We start from the raw sequence: 21355 nt of genomic DNA, 5'->3' as shown, positions 1-21355 counted from the left end.
ATGCTCATTATGTAAAAACATTAAAAGAGAGCAAAAGAGGATCCATTCTCAAAGACCAAATGAAAATTATGGAATATTACACAATCTTTCCCAATTATAAGACTTAAAGGGGCCAGTCCTGGAATTTTGTACAAGTTTTTAAAATAAAGGGTGAGCTCTCCATTGGGAAAATGCTTTCTTAAATAATTTTAAAAAATGCAATAAATAGACGGGTACAAATTTAGCCAATATCAAAAAAGTAAGAGGAGGCTCAAGTTATACGACATAAAATTATGATGAAATTTCAGAACAAAACAATAAACAAAAGAAATAAATACAAATATGAAAAATACAGTTCCTAATCATTGCTAGCCTCAAATATTACGGGTATAAGGCAGGGTGATTGGGTGTTGGTGCTTTAAATGAACAATGTCTTGAAAAATGTAACGTGGAGTTTTATCAGTCCTTAAGATTACTACTGTATAGACACAACAACATTTACCATTGTCAAACATTTCCCACTAAACAACATTCTTGTGTTCTGATTTATTTTCTAATAGTACATGAAAAACGATGTTCCAGGTCTGTGAAATTTTCACAATGGAAATGTGAAATCCTATCATGTATACCGCATGGACACGTTAGACAAATATTCTTTTTACTCGGCTCTCTCTGCTTCTTTTGCGACATTGATTAATTTTTTAGTTAAAGAAATGCTTGCACTATTACCTTCGCATGTGATAAGCTTCTAGTCTAACAAGCGCAAATAATAAATCACATGATATGAAAATGGCAGACACGTTTGAGGGAACAGATTATGTCAACAAAGTATACAAACTGCATATTACATGTTCGCTTCAGGTACACAGGTCAGTATTGTTGTTGGAATCGAATCACACGGGTCTGCTGTCTTTTGTATTTCAATTTGTCAGGAAGTAGAAAGAAAGGAAAGAAAAGGGAACGGACAACCTGTATTTTCATTTCTATTTCCTTATGTCACAGGGCTCGTATCGTTGCTCCCAATTTATCAATATATTTAGATTCATTGTATATTTTTTAAAAAAATGTATATTGGTAAATAAACAAGATACGAACAATATGCAAAGGACGTTACTGTTCGTAATACTGATAACAAGACTTCATAACGGTAGGTAGTTAGGTTACAGACATTGGAAACGAATATTAAGCTGCTAGCTTTTGTAATAAAAACAATATTTTTAAAACTCAACATTATGTTGGAATGCCACATCTTGGCATGATTTATCCGATTTAAATGGGTGGGGGGTCAGAAGTACGAAACTGGTTTTTGTTTTTAAATACATATTACAGACAGAAGCTTTGGTTTTATCTAACGTCCTAAAATGTAGCTGGGGAGGATAATACTCTTGATTGTTCTACAAAACATTTTTATAGATTTATTTTAAAACATAAAAAAGAACAACAATAATTACTACTTTTTTGCAGCATTTGAGGCAATTTCATCATCTAAAACTTATTGGAATTAAAGATATAGTTTCTGTTTTGTTAATTAAAGTAATACAATTTTCTGATACATTTGGATGGTAATATCATGTCATGTAATGCTTGGTTTTCAAACTTTATGATATAATGAAGGTTAAATGAGTCTTTGCTTGAGCTACAGATAGTACAATTATCACAGATTTAGTATTGCCCACTCATTATGGTGGATGTGGACAACAGTTGTTGTTATAACAGTTGACAAATAATCTTGAGACAGTTGTATCAAATAAAATGTGAAATGTTATGGTTATTAGAGATCTTTATTGTGTTAACAAGGGATTAGAAATCCACTTGTCTCACTTCAGGGACAAGCTCAGTTTTGGTTTTGGCAAACTCAAGTTTCTCATGGGCAAGCCCAAACAATTGAGAGACAGAGAGAGCGAGAAAGGGGTCATGTTTCATTCATAATGCTTTATGTTTGTGAGTCAAATCCCACAAATGATTCTCACTTACTGGTTTAATAGACAGAGACCTTAATCACCTCCATGCAATATGGATTAACTCTAAAAACAAACAATATACCACAACCACTATGTTAATTTGGACACTATAATGGCAAATTCTTGTCATGTATATTAGCCTGGTATATAGACTGTACCATCCATCACTATATACAAACCAGGCAGCCAGAATCCTTTTTTTATTTTTTTGTGTGGCTCTTTTCTTGCGTGTTTTTGATCAAACAATATTTTCTATTGAAGTGATTGTTGTTACAAATGATTACATAAAGGTCAGTGGTGTCTGTCTCTGTTATGGATTGTCGTTCATAGAGTTGGATACGACTGGGAACCAGGCTAAGTGCTGGAATACTTTATAGGTATTTTTAGTCTGGTTTACAATAGAATAGATGAAACACTAGACACATACCTACAAAATTTCAGATACCAGTAGTTTTTTTTATAGAACTTACAAGTGGTCATTGGATTAAATAAAGGTTGATGGAGTTCATCCCCATTTTTGCAATTGCAGTCATTCATAGCAGTGTTGAAATGCATATTTTGCCAAGACATTATGGTCACTGGTAGTGTTCAGCAGGTGATCGCTCATGACAGAGCGTTTATATAATAAAATTGATCCGTGCATTATGATTGAGGTCGGAAATGACAGGTGGTCACTCATAACAGTTTTTACTATATTTACCATTTAAAGCAAGTTTTGACAAATATGGAATAAATATTTATATTTTAACTTATCAGTTACATCTTAATAGTAATATCCAGGATTCACCAACTTCCAGGTCCTAACCTAGCTTTGGGCAATTTGTGAGTTTGCGGAATCTAAACCACTGGCTTTTCAAAGATTTTTAGGTAAGTGTTGATTGGTAATGATACAACTGAGATTTTTTAAACAGGTGTGTTGTGATATAAAAGGTAATAGTATCTAATGGTTAACCTACTGGTTGATGTACTAAGCATGTACCACTCACAAGCAGTGTTTATCATCTGTTGCTTATGGTATAATTACTGGAGACCAATAAATATGTAATGCTTGTCCATTGAACCTGACAGTGTTATAGACCGAACCATGTACCAGCCACTGTCTTGACTATTAAGACCCAACATGATACTAAACAGTGAAACTTAAAGCTAATGACAAAGAAAACCATTGAGTGCAATAATAGATTAATTCAAAAGAAAATTGATGTAAATGTTAAGAACATTTTTGTTTTTTTAATTGTATTTAAAAATGTGAGAGGCATAATTTAATTAAAATTAATTTTATTGATCTTTGCATCATCTTTTTATGATCCACTGGTTTTATGAATATGTGTAATATATTTTCAATATCCATGTAATTCATAATGGTCACAGTTCAAGAGCCTGGCTGGAAGAAGGCATGGAACATATTCTTTTGTTTCTTACCTTGTTCTTTAACTAATGTGACATGTGTTAATGAGTTAATGACTCCATTTTTTGTGCTGTAGACAGATAACAGTCATCTTTAGAAATCATGAAGTTTTTAAATCACTCTATAAGATCTAAACCTTCAGGGTATATCTTATCACTGCCAGATAGCTCAGAACATACATTGTCATCATCATATTCATTGCTTTCATCATCATCCTAATTGCTCTAATGAAACTGCGACAAAAGTTCACTCTCCCAGTCCAGTCATTGGAATTATTTTCAACAGGAACATCATTGTCAGATAGGCCCTCAGGGTCAACTTCTAGTCATAATTCATGAGCCAGTCAAATCAAGGGAATATTATCCTCTTCATCACCAATATTATCATTGTCTACATTAATAAGTAGGATTCAGCCAATGTGTCTAAAACTCAGTCCTTTACGGATCGCTGCTATCTCACCTCTGTCTGCATGGGTCTATGATTCAGCCAATGTGGGTATGTGAGAAAGCTTACCAGTAGCTTCATGTGGGTTGGTGGTTCTTCCCAGGGTTTTCACGGGTTCTTCCTCCACCATTTATACTGGCTGCCATACATAGCCTATCATGTGCTGAAAAATGGCATTAAACCCCACAACAACAACAACAACATTAACAGGTAAGCCAGCAATGTTTTGGTATAATATTTTTTTACTCTACACTGTCAAAGCATCAAAAGTGGCATGTCTGGTTAATAAAGCCCTGATATTAATTTAAAAACAAGCAAATAGTGTTCTATTAATCATGTATACAAATGAACAGCATCAATTGCCATTAAATAATCAGCAGAGTAACAGTCTTTATGAATGGTTTACCTACAAGCATTTAGATATTAATACATGTATGGTGCAAATACTTAAGATTAGCCCACTGTCAGCTCTAATCTGTGTCAGTGCACATGTATTGTTTAACCTTTGGGCATTTTCTCGGCCTTTGTCTCACAGATCAACCTACCACAATATCTGTCAATCGTAATTACTCTGTTCTAGCATGTGTCAGGAATTTAGCAGCTAAACTATATTTCAGAGTTTGAATCGAGGTTCAGTTTTATGATATTTTTAAAGTGTAACATTCAGATTTGGGATCAGAATTTGTTTCATTAGTTGAGGGATTTTGGTTAACTGGGGAAAAAATTATGATATTAAAGAATGAAAAATTTAGGACTAAAATGAATTTGGTCATATTGAGGTATTGGTTTTGAGGAGTTTCACTTTATATATAGGGTTGACTATTCTGTGTTGTTTGTCTGAATAAAAAATCTGCATACATTCATCAAATCTTCAACCGTTCTCACTTTACCACAGTTTGGCAAGGACAGTAATAATTTACCATAATAATTTCATATTGTGAGATAACTTTATTTTGATATATATTTGATATGCTTTTAGAAATAGAAGTTCAGTTTTGTATGAAGCATCCTATTTCTCTTATAGTACCAGGTAATGTCAAGAATAAGTGACAAGTTCTGTCCTGAAAGAAGCATATGTGACTGAAAAGTACAATAATGAAGTCATTATTAGTACCTATTGAACTTAAACTCTGGATTAATGCTTTGATTAAAACTATATAGATTAATACATAATAATGAAAACTATATGGATTATTATTATATGATCATTTTTGTCTCTGTTAACTTTAAATTGTCAGAATCCTGCAGTATTTTATGATATTGAACACCACCTTATTGCACGCACATGCACGACATATGTGCCTAAAGATAGAATAGTGTATTAGGAACTACTATGTAAACAAACCATGTACACTCGTGTATTAGATGCTTTAGGTTTTGGTTGAATAAAATTTGTTATGAATGAACTAAAGCAGTTGTTTCATCCATTTGAAATAGGTGAGAAAGTTCACAATGTGGATGAGTTCACTGGGTCAGTAACAAAACTTTCAAAGAAGCAAATGAATGAACATGATATTTGCAATATCAGCAACAAATGTGAGAGATGCAGTAACTGAAAACATCGTTCTGATTGTTGCAGCAGTTATTTAGGAGAATATTCATATCTTTTTGCATGGTTAAGACTATGATGAATACTCTCTTGGGTCTAAAAATAGAAAGGCATCTTGATGCCAAGGGCTATCGCACATCTATCAGAGACATACCATTTTACAAGTCTGTCAAAATACAATGTAGTAGAAAAAATGCAAGTAAAGTTTTCAGTAGGAAATTAAGAGCCTCAGATCAAATATAAACGTTTATATTATTTATCAAGTTTAAACTGATTTTCAACTGCATTTTAATCAACCGATGCGAAAATATGCTAAAACATATGTTTCAATGACTATGTCAAGAATATAAATTAACAACTTTCTCCACTTGCTTCTCCTTCTTTTTACCATTATTCCATCCTGAATTATCAGCATGGGTTTCTTGGGATATTCTGATCCCTTTCTTTGCTTGTTATAGTAACTTATCTTCCAAAATCAGCAGTGTAATGGACATGGATTTTCGTTAAGGTTATAATAACTGGGTCATTTTACACTCAAACTGGAAAGAAAATAACATTTTATGGCAATAAAAATGCAGTACCCCCCCCCAAAAAAAAGGAAACAGGCCTAGAAAAATCCACAGGGGCTCATTACAAACAAAATCTAGGGTGTTATATTATTACAGGTTAGAACCCCCATCCCTAGATTTTCTTTGTTAACGAGCCCCTGTGGAAAAATCCATGAATCTACTGAAAAAGTCAAAGGATGTTCAATCTAGCATGTGTGATATGAAGTGGGTAAATCCAAGACAATGAAAAAGAATTATTTCTGCTGGGTAAATGAAGTGTCACACAGCAGCTGCTTTTCAATTAACCCATGTAACTATTTTGATACAATGTTTGGTTAGCGATAGATGACACACTGTATGATACAGGTCATAGCTGGGTTCCCTTTGACTGCGAGATGCAAGTGACAAGTGACAGGTCATAAGCATGTTTTCTGTAGTTGGTAATAAGAATGGTAATAAATATATTAACATTTATGCATTTTGAATTTCCTCAAATTGCACTTTCATAGTTAAAAGGTCATTAAGAGGATCTATGTACGCATGAATACTATAATTATTGTATACTGATGAATCTATGGTTGTGAATTTGTTTTGGAATAAAGTATTAATTTAATTACATTGTTTGTCTTTTATTGTTAGGTCTTAGGTAGTTAAACAAAATGAGCATAAAATAAAAAGGTCACTGTATTTGTATGGGAAAATATGAACACAATTTTTACGAAAAATACTGCACTCCACAAGGTGGTGCAGTATTTTCCAGTAAAATAACTCGTTCATATTTTCCCATACAAATGCAGTAATCAACAAATACAGGAGAGATTCCTTTTACAAAAAGATGAGATGAGGCAACAGTTTTCAGATAAATTTAATTTTCGCTGTTTCAGTCAGGAATGCTGATTAAGTTTCACTCATATAGTGTCTGTTGGTAATTTCAGACTTTGGACTACTTCACTAGGTTCATCCAGTTAGCCTAATGGAACAAAAAATGACCTCAACCCCTGCATGGAGTCACATGTTGGTGGAATCCACCACACTAGATGACCTGCTTCTCCCTGTGAAAAGATCTGCCAGACTAAAGGTAATTTTTTCCCAGGAGTTATTTATTAAATTATTTGTTCATTTATTAATGGAGATTTCCCTTTCCAATTCATACATCTATTTGGTCTGAAGGTGTTACTTTTATTTGTCTTTGAGAGCATGCGTTTTGAATAAATAAACAAATAAATAACAAAATGTATTAACTGGTCTTTAATTTATTTTCAAGACTCTGAAAAGTTGTTTCAGGTGTTGTGTTCTTGCTGGTGACAGTTTCAAGTAATTCTCAGAAAAATCCAGACATTAATGTGAGGTACTGTTTTGTTTGAATTTTTCAGTACACATGTCTGTCAGTGTCAAAGAAGCTTATTGCTCTGGGATCCAACACAGGTGGGGTGTACATCTTCAGCAGAGAAAATCTGAAGCATTTACAGTTAGCTTTTGGAGAGAAGGTAAAGAATTTATTTTTTGATAAATTTAACAATTCTTGTTATTCAAGAAAGAGGCAGAATTTCACTGTCTTTTCCTAGAAGTAGTGAAAACGATACTATCTTTTCCTAATTTCATAACACCATCATCTTCAATGAGGCTGATACTGTATTTTTTTAAAATCAGTTTCCCAGTTATAACTGAACAAGCTGGAACAATTATGCCATACCTTCACATGACATACAGGAGGAAATTAGTTGTTGTAGGGTTAAACAACATTTTTCAACACAAGATAGGCTATATATGGTGGCCAATATAACTGGTGGAGGAAGAACCCTGGAAAATCCTGGGAAGAACCACTAACCCACGAGAAGCTACTGTAAAGTTTTATCACATACCCACGTTAGCCAAGCTTGGGACTTCAACCGATGCAGAGAGAGTTGAGATGACAGTGATCCATAACGGTGAGCACTTTAGACCACTTGGTCACTCGGGGCTCCAAGGAAATTAGTAATGTTCTCAGTAACACATCTGTGTCAACAATTTGTCCAATCCCGCTGTAAATAACAGTAAAAATTATATTGTCATTCCCATACTATGTCCCTACTAGATCCTCTTGTACTTGGTTTTGTCTGGCCTAAGAAACTTTCAGACACATGTCTTGTAATCTTCCATTGAGAACTGCACAATAACTATATATCACATGTATGCATCTGCTACCCCATGTATCTAAGAACTAACAGTGATAGTAGAGTAAATGAGTATCTTCATTCATAAACTGTGATATCAGTTGATGGGTATGTATTAATTTGGTTTTTGATTTAGTAACATGTTTTTATTAAAACTATTGAAATATTATGCAATTCCTTTTGTTTTTTAATTAAAAATATGGTAATTTTTATGAATTGTTAAAAAAATTGATAGGTGTTTAGCAGATATATTATTATCATAGTAATTCAGTCTTGATTGCTAGATCATGTCATGTTGTTGCCGTTAATAAATCCATATTGTGACGAGAGACTTGGTGTCTCATAATTGACTGGATTTTTTTATGCTGAAAACTTGAGAAGCTCTAGCAATCAAAACTGCATTACAGTACTATTATGTATCAAGTGATGATATATTCTCATTATGGGTCTACTCTACTCTTTTTATGTTAATACAAAATATTGATATAAAACAAAATTTTGAGGGATTTGATATGGCAATGTATTCTTGAAACTTGTCAAAACATTTATACAGTTTATAATTTTAATAAAGTTACAATAATGTTAGTTTAAGATCTTTATCAATCCTAATTCCTTTTCAAGTTTGTTAAATTCAGTCAACATTGACATACAACAACTTCTTCTTTGAGTATCATGTTATAATTGCTTACTTTTGCACCCAAGTGTTGTGCTAATAAAAAAAATAAGGTTACAAAACCAGTTGTTTTTTTTAAACTTGGCAAATTCTAGCAATCACTTTTTTCTCTAGACAATGTCTCCAGTAAAAATATATTTTACAATTTTACATTGTTATTCCATTCTTTATCAGAGTCAATGCTCAGCAGTTGTTTTTAATATTTAATATGTTCCTGTGTTTGAGGTCATCTGTTTTATTTTGTTTTTTTAGGAAACATCACCAGTCACTGTGGTACAGTTGAGTCCAAATGACAACTTAGTTGGATTTTCTGTAAGGTGAGTCAAAAGATGTCTAAATAGGGGTTGATTTGTTTTATTTTAAATATCTACTGATAAGTTTGTCCTTTCAAATGTATTTCATGATGATATTACATTTATATCAAATCTTTTATATCACAAAATTTATTTCTCTAATTTCACTTTCTAAGAAATCGTCTAAACAAATGCTAATTTTAACATTATTTTGATTTATATCATTAATGGTCATATGGCCAGCGTAAATTGTAATAAAATAATTTTCTGAGTGAAGTTTATATTTTGTATTTATTTTTATTCAACCCATTCTAGCTGGATATTCCACATCTTCATAAACAATGTAAATATCCATTGTCTGCGATTTAAAAAAAAAATTGTATCAGTATTTAGTAATTTCAAATCTCTTGCAAAAGACAACTTTGCAAGCACTGAACGTGCATGTAAGTATCTTTCAACTGCATTTTCGTCATTACAGCTCAGGTTTGGTGTATGTTATTGAACTGAATCTTGAGAAAATGAAAAAACCCGATCAACTCTGTCAGACATCTGATCATGCTGGCAATGCAGTGACGGCATTAAAATGGGACGGAGTGAATAGGATGTACGTAGGAGACAACAGTGGGAAGGTCTCAGTTGTGTTTGTGTCAACATTCAAGGTGAGTTCGATTTCATCTATTCAGCTTTTGTAATTACACATTATTTACATGTATTTATTTTGTAATTCCAATATTTTTATGAAAGTTTTGTTCTCAGACTAGTAAGTGTTTGATTTATTGTTTGTATGATTTGTTTCTTTGTGAAGAAATGTCATCACTGACATCATTTATACAGCAACCAAAAATACATTAAACTAGCACATGTCAGTGACTTCAGAGTGAAAATCTGCATGCAACAGTGCAACCTTCTAAATTTTCAGTCACTATATGTGTTGTTTTGATTACAATGAATTGCCTTCTGAGAATTTTTATCACCATATGTGATTCTGGTGATCACTACAGCATACACATCTATGCTAGTACTTTATCCTGCATGTAGAAGGTGTTGTTTCTAGCTATATATCCTTGGATTAAATCTTGAGATTGGGGAGCCTAGCAACAGTACTGTTTTGCTAAGATTCCATGTGTTGTTTGTTGCTTGCTTAAACATCTTTTTTTAACATCTTTCTTTTTTTTAATTTACTTGGTATGATTTTTAGCAATATGTTGGATTTATTTTCCAAAAATATGATTGATAAATCAATGTACAACAATTTTTATTCTTCAGGCCAAAAAACTGTTCACTGCACCATCTGAGATCATCTTGAAGCTAGAATCCGCTGTGGTTCAGATAGACAGTATGGAGGACATTGTTTTAGTATCCACACTGACTCATTGCTATATCTGCTACACAAACAGGTCCATATTATGTTTTTAAATTTCCCAACAGAGAGAGAGAGACACACACACACACACACATTTAGGAGGACTTAATGTATTCAAACCAAATTTGATGTGAGTTATTATATTTCAAAAGACCTTCTTCAAGTTTGATATTTGTCATTTTCAGAGAATATTTGATGGAATTATAACCTTTGTTTGACTTTGAGCTTTGCCCTTCAATTATATCTCCATGTTACTTTGCAAGGACATCATGGATTGAAAATAATATTTTGTATGAGGCTTTACATTTAGAAGGTTTGATTTTCATCATATTTTGACAACATTCTATGAAGATGTGACCCTTGTGGAACTTAAATGTTCAATTTTGTTTCTGCTTAGTAACTTTTGAAGGACTTAATTTATTAAAATTGTTGGCTAAAGTACACATGACTGTCGAATTTGCCGTTAGTGCTAAAGCCACTCATAAGATCAGGGACTTGAACTCTGTAAACACATTTCGCTGATTATACAGAAGACCAGCTCATTGTTTGCAATTGTTTATTGACAAATGGAAGCAGATCACAAGAAGGATTAGTGGTGGCAAGTCTTTTGAAATTGCCACTGCTTTGTGTAATCTGTTGCAGTGCAGCCCAGAAGAGACAGATGTTCATTTGCATAATGTAGCCACAGTACAAATAAGGTCTCTTCAGACAATTACATGTCAGTTTCCAGTGAAACCACATTTAAAAATGAATTAAGTATTATCAGCATTTAAGAGTGAATTAAGTCTTATCAGCATTTAAGAGTGAATTAAGTATTATCAGCATTTAAGAGTGAATTAAGTATTATCAGCATTTAAGAGTGAATTAAGTCTTATCAGCATTTAAGAGTGAATTAAGTATTATCAGCATTAAAGAGTGAATTAAATCTTATCAGCATTTAAGAGTGAATTAAGTCTTATCAGCATTTAAGAGTGAATTAAGTCTTAGAAGCATTTAAGAGTGAATTAAGTCTTATAAGCATTTAAGAGTGAATTAAGTCTTAGAAGCATTTAAGAGTGAATTAAGTATTATCAGCATTTAAGAGTGAATTAAGTCTTATCATCATTTAAAAGTGAATTAAGTCTTAGAAGCATTTAAGAGTGAATTAAGTCTTATCAGCATTTAAGAGTGAATTAAGTCTTATCAGCATTTAAGAGTGAATTAAGTCTTAGAATCATTTAAGAGTGAATTAAGTCTTATAAGCATTTAAGAGTGAATTAAGTCTTATCAGCATTTAAGAGTGAATTAAGTCTTATCAGCATTTAAAAGTGAATTAAGACATTTAATCTTGCAATAGAGACATCCAGGAAAAGGAAGGCTTGTTATGTAAATAGGATTGTGATTTTAAAGTGTCTAATGAGGAGGATGTTGAAGAGGCTACAGCTGTGCTATGGGGACATTTTAATTCATTTGACTTTGTTCAGCACTGGATCAGTATTGATGAGGACTGCCCCACAGTTGAATGCAAGACTGGTGCTGACATTGTCAAGTTCTATCTAGGCACCAAAAGAGAAAATTTAGATCCCAATCAACAGGAAGTTGGATCTACTATTGACGGTGACCAGGAGGACCCACCAGAAACAAACATGCTGTTTCTGAAGCCATATTTGCATTCAAGAAAGGCCTAATTTGGCTAGAAAGCCAGGTCATTGAGCCATTGAAAATTATGCAGCTGCGAAATATCACAGATTTTGTGAGAGAAAAAAAACACTTAAAAACCCACCCCAAGAATGATCTGGTCTCAAACACCCTCAAATCACAAAATACTTCTTGTAGGAAAAGCACATTATGTAAGCAAATAGTGTTTATTCAGTCTGTATTGCAGTAGTACTTTTATGAACAAATGTGTTTGTTTTGGACATATTGGATTTCAAATGGATTACATACATGTAGCTGCCTTACATGTGCCCTCTGAAGATAGCTTACTGGCACCCAATCTCAGATCATTTAGATCACCAAATTATGTCAGGTTGGGGTTGCACTTCTGGCCTGTGTAACAGTCAGTGGCAAGTGGATGCTGTAAGACAAGGCTCTTCACATCACTATGTTTAAAATGAATGGCTATACTCCATGCTTCCTGAATCTGGATGGAATGCATCTGATTGAAGACTGTTCTTATAACATTGGACAGTTGAGTTTATGAGAACTATCTTTTCAAACTAGAGGGGATGAAATCACTGGAGGTCTGCATTATGATATGGGAGTACCTTTGTTGGTGTGGCCAATACAAGAATACAAGTTAGACCCATCCCATTCAGGCTATTACCTGATACAGAGTGATCTCTCCATCTTTTAAAGAGATTGTGCTCTATGGGGCCGACCAATTTTTGATCTATTTTCGATGAGGTGGAACAACAAACAACCAACTTCCCACCTTTGTATTTTAATTTGCTGACCCAGGGGCATGGTTGTTGATGCATTTCAGTCAGTTGAGAAGGGATGTGGGCTATGTGCCTTCCCATCAATGGTTCTAATACTAAAACAAATACAGAAATTAATGAGTAGGACTTGCATAATAGTTGTGATTGCCCCTCTCCAATGCATCATCTAGTTTTCATTAGACTGTTTTAAATTTCTGCTTAATGTATATTTATGATGTGATTTGTCTAATAAATAAATGATCTTTGTTTACCTGTGGTATGTGATGGCTCCAATAACCACTCACTCCTGTGTCAAAAATTGACTTTGTATAATTCTGTGAGCAACAGTGTGGATTATTATATGCTCATTTTTGTTTCTGTTAACTTTACATTGTGAGAATCTAGCAGTATTTTACAATACTAAACACCTTCATATTGGATGCATGTGTACAACACTTGTGCCTAAAGATAGTATAGTGTATTAGGAACTACTTTGTAAACAAACCATGTACACTCATGTAGTAGACGCTTTAGGTTTTGGTTGAATAAATTTGTTTGTGAATGAACTTAATCAGCTGTTTAATCCATTTCAAAGTGTAGATGATAAAGGTAACGATGTGGATGAGTTCAGTGAATCAGAAAAGAAACTTTCAAAGAAGCAGATGAATGAAAAATTGATATTCACGATGTCAACAAGAAATGTGAGAGATGCATTAATTGAAAATACTGTTTTGGTCATTGAAATAGTTATTTTGGAGAATATTCATCTCATTTCACAAATAGAATCATTAAGACTATGATACGTGCTCTCAAGGGTTGAAAAAATATACCATTGACAAGCATTTTGCGGCCAAGGGCAATCACATATCTATCAGAGACATACCATTTTACAAGTCTGTCAAAATACTAGAGTCGAGAAAAAAATGCAGCTGAAGGTTTTGGTAGGAAACTAAGAGCCTCAGAACCAGTAATCCAAGACAACAAAAATGTATTATTTCCTCTGGGTAAATGGAGTGGCACAACAACAGCAGCTTTAAATCATGGATGACAGGTAACAAGCTGCAGATGAATGATGATAAAACTGAGGCCATTCTGATCACAACACAAAGACTTTCTCATTCACATCCTTTACCTCAAATGATAAATATCAGCAACACCAACATTAAATTCACACAATCAGTACGAAACCTAGGTGTTACTCTGGACAGTACTCTCACATTGCACCAACATGTTATGAAAATATGCAAGGCTGCATATCTTGAGCTGAGACACATCAGCTCAGTTCGCAAATATCTTTCAGTTGATGCCACTAAAACACTTGTGTGTTCATTAGTACTTTCAAGACTGGACTATTGTAACTCAATTCTGTCTGGTTCATCTCAATATCTGCTCCAGAAACTTTAAAAAGTTCAAAACACAGCTGCTCAGATCATACTTAGAGTACCATGATCAGAGCATACCTCCCCGCTGCTCTGTACACACCAGCAAGATACTTATGCTTCTCTTCTGACAATCATATGCTCATTATTCCCACTATGAAAACAAAGTCATATGGACAGCGTTCTTTTGCATACCAGGGCCCAGACACATGGAATGAAATGCCCACTGAACTTAGACACAAAGACACAGTGATCCCATTCAAGACTGCTCTCAAAACTCACGTATTTCAACTGCAAGAACAAACTTAAAGACCTAATAATGTTTACTACCTTAAATATTCTCAGCATGTTTTTTTATGTTTTCTAATTTCATGGTGTTTGTTTTTGTAATCATATCATTATGTTTTTTATCTTATAGATGTTGTCTAATGTTGTAAAGCGCTTAGAGGTTCTATAGATTAGGCACTATGCAAAGTCCTCATTATTATTATTATTATTATCATTATTTTCAATTTTGTCCGTGTCACTATTTTGATACAATGTTAGACTAGCAATAGAAGACACTGTATGATACAGGTCTTAGCTGGGTTCCCTTCAAAATGCAAGTGAAGTTTTCAGTTGGAAATTATGAGCCTCAGATCCAATTCATCCAAGACAATGAAAAAGAAGTATTTCTGCTGGGTAAATGAAATGTCACACAACAGCTGCTTTTCAATTTTCCTTGTGTAACTATTTTTATACAATGTTAGGTTAGTGATAGATGACACACTATGATATAGGTCATAGCTGGGTTTCCTTTGACTGCGAGATGCAAGTGACAGGTCAGAAGCATGTTTTCTTTAGCTGGTAATAGGAATGGTAATAAATATACTTACATTTACGCATCTTAAATTTCCTCAAAATGTACCTTCTTAGTTCTTTAAATCCGACTAACATGTCCTGCAAAACCTAATAGACACCCCTTATTGCACTGAATTGACCCAGTAATCCAGTCCTTTATAATCAGAAAAGCAGAAATGAGTTGGATCAACATAGAAACAAAATCAATGCGCATTCATTCAGAATTTGACTAAATTTGAATTTTAAGTAAACCAAAATGACAGTTCTTTTTTAAACTGATATAAAGTGTACAACTAAGTTAAAAGATTGATGGGCGGAGCTATGTGTGCATGAATACTGTTATTATGTACAGTATTTCTGAATCTATGGTTGTGAATTTTTTTTGGAATAAGGCATAAAATTTCAATTACATTGTTTCTTGTAATGTCTTTTATTATTAAGCTTTAGGTAGTTAAACAAAATGAACATATAATAATAGGGTTACTGCATTTGTATGGAAAAATATGAACTCATTTTTTTCTTCCGAAAAATACTGCACTCCGCAAGGTTGTGCAGTATTTTTCAGAAAACTCATTCATATTTTCCCATACAAATGCAGTAACTTATAACTACATTTAGACAGACCACTCTCTTCAGCATGTATCAAATGAGTGGTATTATTATGTATTATCGATGCATTTGGTGTTGGAATTATTCATGCATGAAAGAAATCTTTAATTTTACCTACATTTCAACATGCTCACATGAAAATTCATTGAGCTAATGATGGCAGTATTATTTGTGATGCTAAACTTAACAAACTGTGGTCATGGTTACTAAGGTGTTTGACAAATTCATTAAAGCATGATTAGCATCTTGATGATGAAGACACAGCCTGGTGGTATAACATTGTTTTGCGGCATTCACAAAATGCTAATTCAGACGTTTAAAAAATGCAAACAGTTCCATACCAATAGGTAAAATATCCAGTATATTAAGTTTTTATATTGAGTTCAGCAGAGTGAAAACCCATGTTTGACTTTGGATCTTTAGTTTTTCACTGAATGAAGCTTAATGGGTTGGATTGAAAGCAAATTCTGTATGAGGCTTTGAGATCTGGTACAAGTTTGATTTTATCATTTTCCTGCCAAATTTACTCAGTTATGGTCTCTTGTTGATGTTTGCATTTTTATTGCATTATATAGATGGGTTTGTCTGTGGCATGTGGACACATTTCTGGTTCTGTTCTCTGACTTATTTTTGCTCTCCTTGCCTGGTTGTCTTCTCATTTGAATTTTCCAATATTTTTAGATAATATTCTTTGCTGTGTTGCAAATGATTTTGCATTTTGTGTCAAGACAAACATTTATATCTTAAAAATATCTTTGTGAAGAAAAAAACATTATGACCAGCAGACATTACAACAGTAACTGGTTCCTCGTTTTGATGGCATGTTGTCTGCTTAACTAACTTTTTTTAATTAATACTAATTTTTTTGTCACGTGAAAGCAAGGTGAGACATATATACCAATTTTCTGATGGAGTTTATGATGTCATTGCTTTAAAGCTTAATAGAAGTACATGATGTTTGTAATAAGTGCTGTCTTTATTGCAGGCAGCAGTTCACACAAATTGGGAAGAAGCGGAGGTAAACTGTTTAACTGTTATTCTTCTACTGGTATATCTGATACGATTTACCACCATATATACTCACTTATAAGTCAAGTTCAACGCAGATATCACAGACCCAGATATGACATCGTATAATGCACAAGCTGATATTGGTCGGTGCAGTTTGTCGGAGTAATCAGTAAAACAAACAACAGAGACCCTGATCTGTTGGCACATTATGAGTTGGTTGATGAGGGTTGATGTTGTTTGCAGTTCGACTCAACTTATAAATGAGCATATATATGTTATACACAAATAAAAATTTGTTTAAACATTGACCAAATGAAGGTGACTTTAAAAAATCACAAGCCCATACTCAAGCCCTGACTACAAATTTCCATGTGCTCAAAACTGCCTTTTTTTTTAAAAACTATTATTTGTCACACAGTGTTGCAACTGCTGTACTGTACTTCAGCTATGAAAGAAATACACAAAATCATAGTAAGTTCGATTCAGAATATTTCAAGTAAAGTTTTCCTCCAGGTTCCGATGTCACCTATAGTCTAATTGCTCTATCATTGACCTCTTTACTCTATGGATCAGCAGTGTTGATGTTCATTATCATCTGAAGTGTACATTGCTTCATGCAGTTTCTATTTACACATCTGATGTTGTTCATAGGTGCCACTTACTGCATTGTACTAGTGATCAAGGGATAGCTTATGTATTATACATCAAACTTAAACTTGAAACAATGCTGTAACAATTAAACAAGGCAACATAAAAATTAAAATACTTACTTAAGTGTTGCTGTCTAAATAATTTTTGGATTGATCTTTCCTTTTTATTTCACCACCACCAAAGGACAGCCAAGTTTTAATCAAATATTCAACAGCAAGCATGAACTACATTTGATCCCTTTATTATGTATAATACCTTTAAAATCCTGTATTTGACCTAAGCTCTCCAGATTGCAACAGTAAAGTAATCAGTTAACAGCTTGTTGCTTATACATTTTAGCATTAATCCCATTAGTCATCCATGCATCATTGCACTGGTTGATACAACTGCTGGAGCAGTTCCAGTAACTAGTAGACTGGTTCTGGTTGGTTTGTGCAGTGCATGAATAGAACACATGCAAATACTTTTTTTCTCTTCAGTTTTGTTTAAAAAATCTGTTAATTTTCAAATATGATAGATTTTCTTGTAGACTTATTTAAAAATGGTAGAATCACATATATATTAAAGCCAAGTAAGTACTGGTTACAGGTAACCCAGGCAATCTGTTCCCCATTTATAGGTAACATGCTTTGTTTTGTACACAAAATTGAAAGCTTTTAATAGAAGTATGTTAAGTAGATGATCTTCAAAATGGCATGGGGCTCACATGGGGATAAATATTAACAACTTACTAGTCTTTCAGTGACTTGAAAATAAATTGTGCCAGGTCATCAGTATTATCAAAGTTTTCAGAGGGAAATTACATTTTTTTTACAAGCTTTTTACTTAGAATATATTATAGAAACCTGATCTTAAATTAGAGGGGCCCTTTTTGTCTGGTTATCAGGATTTCTTGAACACTAATTTGGTATTTCATACTTATTGTCTGTATGGATCATTATGTCCTGTGGATTTAAGTTATATCATGAGCAAATGAAAAATACAAAGAATATTAAATGAAATATAATGTGTAAAGTATAATATTGTGTCTTGCAGTTGTTGCATAATTTTTCCATATAATCATAAAATTGACTCGGGTGTGAAAAATTTCATATAATTTTTCATTTTGATCTTTACTAGTTAACCAAAAAGTTACTTGCTCTCAGTTACAATGAGAAATTTGTTTTAGTCCTACCACACAGACCACTAAAACCCATATATACGCGATACATTTGTGTGATACTTAAAATTAAGTAGATCTCTGCCTTCAGAGTTAAACATACAGACCTATATTTGTTACTTCATAGAACACATTATGATAACATTTAAACTACTGAGAGTTCAGTTAAACTAGTGATAAAGACCACCTCTTCTAAGAGACCACCTTTCTTAAAGGCCACACAATATTATTCTTGTCAAATCCTTGAGATACACAAACAGCATATTAGACTCTGGTCAGCTGTCATATAATGCACTGGCAGATCAGAGTCTATATTTTTTGTTTCCAGCTCTATTGGCATATTATGCAATGATAGATCAGGTTTTATGTTGTTTGTTCTACTGATTACTACTGATTAATGCTAATAGAATGCATAGACCCAGAATTATTGGCATATTATGCAATGACAGATCAGGGTCTGTGTTTATTATACTGATTACTACTGATTATTCCTAATATAATGCATAGACCCAGCTCTATTGGCATATTATGCAGTAACAGGTCAGGGTTTATGTTGTTTGTTCTACTGATTAATGCTAATAGAATGCATAGACCCAGATTTGTTGGCACATTATGAATGACAGATCTGGGCCTATTCAGTTTTGTATCATAAAAATTCTCTAACCAATATGATAGTATTATTTGTATTAAATATTAATTCTGCCTACTGTTATCAAGCATTCTTCTATAGAATCCATGGATAGCACTTTCTGTTCTGTCTGGTGTATATTTATAAGTATGTATATATGTATGGATGGAAATAATTGCATTCTTTTCTGCAGTGGCTTTATACTTGTTTGTTTTATTTGTTCTGTATTTCATTGATTTATAAAAATTAACCTGAATTAAAGTAATAATAAAATTAATACAATAAATTCTTGTGACACTGCACAGAACTTGTGTGAAAAGACCACTTGCCATCAGAGACCACATTTTTGGGTTCCCAGTAAGTGGTATCTTATGAATAATGTATGAGTGGTCAGAGTTTTTACTATCAAAGTACAATAATGATTTGATTGAGTTTGTACTATCAAAGTACAATAATGATTTGATTGAGTTTGTACTATCAAAGTACAATAATGATTTGATTGAGTTTGTACTATCAAAGTACAGTACTGATTTGATTGAGTTTGTACTATCAAAGTACAATAATGATTTGATTGAGTTTGTACTATCAAAGTACAGTACTGATTTGATTGAGTTTGTACTATCAAAGTACAATAATGATTTGATTGAGTTTGTACTATCAAAGTACAGTACTGATTTGATTGAGTTTGTACTATCAAAGTACAATAATGATTTGATTGAGTTTGTACTATCAAAGTACAATAATGATTTGATTGAGTTTGTACTATCAAAGTACAATAATGATTTGATTGAGTTTGTACTATCAAAGTACAATAATGATTTGATTGAGTTTGTACTATCGAAGTACAATAATGATTTGATCGAGTTTGTACTATCAAAGTACAATAATGATTTGATAGAGTTTTTACTATCAAGTACAATAATGATTTGATAGTCAGAGTTTTTACTATCAAAGTACAGTACTGATTTGATAGAGTTTTTACTATCAAAGTACAATAATGATTTGATAGAGTTTTTACTATCAAAGTACAGTAATGATTTGATAGAATTTTTTACTATCAAAGTATGTACTGATTTTTACTATCAAAGTACAGTAATGATTTGGTAGAGTTTTTACTATCAAAGTAGGGGTCCTGAGTGGTCTAAAGCGCTCTCCGTTACGGATGACTGCCATCTGACCTCTGTCTGCGTGAGTTCGAGTCTTGGATTCGGCTAATGTGGATATGTGAGAAAGCTTGCCGGTAGCTTCTCGTGGGTTGGTGGTTCTTTCCAGGTTTTTCTGGGTTCTTCCTCCACCATTAATACTGGCCACCATGTATAGCCTATCATGTGCTGAAAAATGGCGTTAAACCCTACAACAACAACAACAACAACAACTATCAAAGTACAGTAATGATTTGGTAGAGTTTTTACTATCAAAGTACAATAATGATTTGATAGAGTTTTTACTATCAATGTACAGTAATGATTTGATAGTCCCATGCTTAGTTATATGCCCATTCTACAGTGTTACAAAAATTTGAAAAAATATTCATGATGACATTTAAGAAAACTTTTTCTGATGACAAGTCTGTTCCCCATGTTCTACATACATTTACAGGACATAGTTTATCATAGGAGAAATAGTGTATATAATATTCAAGTTTAAAATCTTTGAGGCACGATTTTAATTATATTTTCAGATTTGCACACTGATTTTAAAGTTGGCATTGGGAATAGACACTATAGTTAAAAGTAGTTCAAGGGTATGCTGTTTTGTTTTGTATTAGAATTTTATGTTTATTTTTCAGAGATGGAAAATTTGGGGCTTGTTTTTACAGTCCAAATAAGTTACCATCTTCAGTTGTGTATTGTGCAAGGCCTGGCTCGAGGATATGGGAGGTAAGAATTAGTTTTTGTAGGCAGCTCTCAGGACATGTACATAATACATTTGAGAATTTTTTAGTATTTATCAGGTGCTTTCCTAACTGAGAAACACACTTTTAAATAGACCAGTTTTAGTTGCTTGTATGTCCGTTTTGGAGCCATCATGAGGGCACTGGATACACATCTGCCTCCGAGTCTTCAGAATTGTCTGACAGCTGTAATGGAGATGGGAAAAAGTTGGGTCTTTTTGACTTTCAGTTTTCATCAGTAATGGTCAATTTACTTAGAGTGGAGTAGTGGAGTGCAGACCATATGTAGTAGTAGTATTTGTATGTGCAGGCTAACTACGAAAAGATTGCTGCTCTATGATATTAAATGTGATGGTATATCATTGTGCAAACATTGGGTACTGAAAGATATTGCTGAAATAAAAAAGTCTGAGC

At 33.2% G+C, this 21355-nt stretch overlaps 1 protein-coding gene across 1 annotated transcript in view; it reads left to right on the top strand.

Annotated features, from left to right (window-relative positions):
* The first annotated feature begins 765 nt into the window (after positions 1-765).
* The window catches only part of LOC149787641 (uncharacterized), a 106753-nt gene continuing 86163 nt past the window's right edge, over positions 766-21355 (top strand). Inside the window, exons 1-8 of the mRNA XM_089973820.1 lie at positions 766-848; positions 6825-6967; positions 7263-7376; positions 8968-9032; positions 9487-9667; positions 10275-10405; positions 16584-16616; positions 20837-20927. Of these exons, the coding sequence (XP_089829946.1) occupies positions 6863-6967; positions 7263-7376; positions 8968-9032; positions 9487-9667; positions 10275-10405; positions 16584-16616; positions 20837-20927 (720 nt within the window). The 5' untranslated portion in view covers positions 766-848; positions 6825-6862. The remainder of the gene's footprint in view (positions 849-6824; positions 6968-7262; positions 7377-8967; positions 9033-9486; positions 9668-10274; positions 10406-16583; positions 16617-20836; positions 20928-21355) is intronic.

This window comes from Sinohyriopsis cumingii, chromosome 11, assembly GCF_028554795.1.
Source record: "Sinohyriopsis cumingii isolate HCF-2022 chromosome 11, ASM2855479v2, whole genome shotgun sequence".
In the NCBI taxonomy this organism is placed as follows: domain Eukaryota; kingdom Metazoa; phylum Mollusca; class Bivalvia; order Unionida; family Unionidae; genus Sinohyriopsis; species Sinohyriopsis cumingii.
This window is presented reverse-complemented; position numbering and strand designations above follow the sequence as displayed.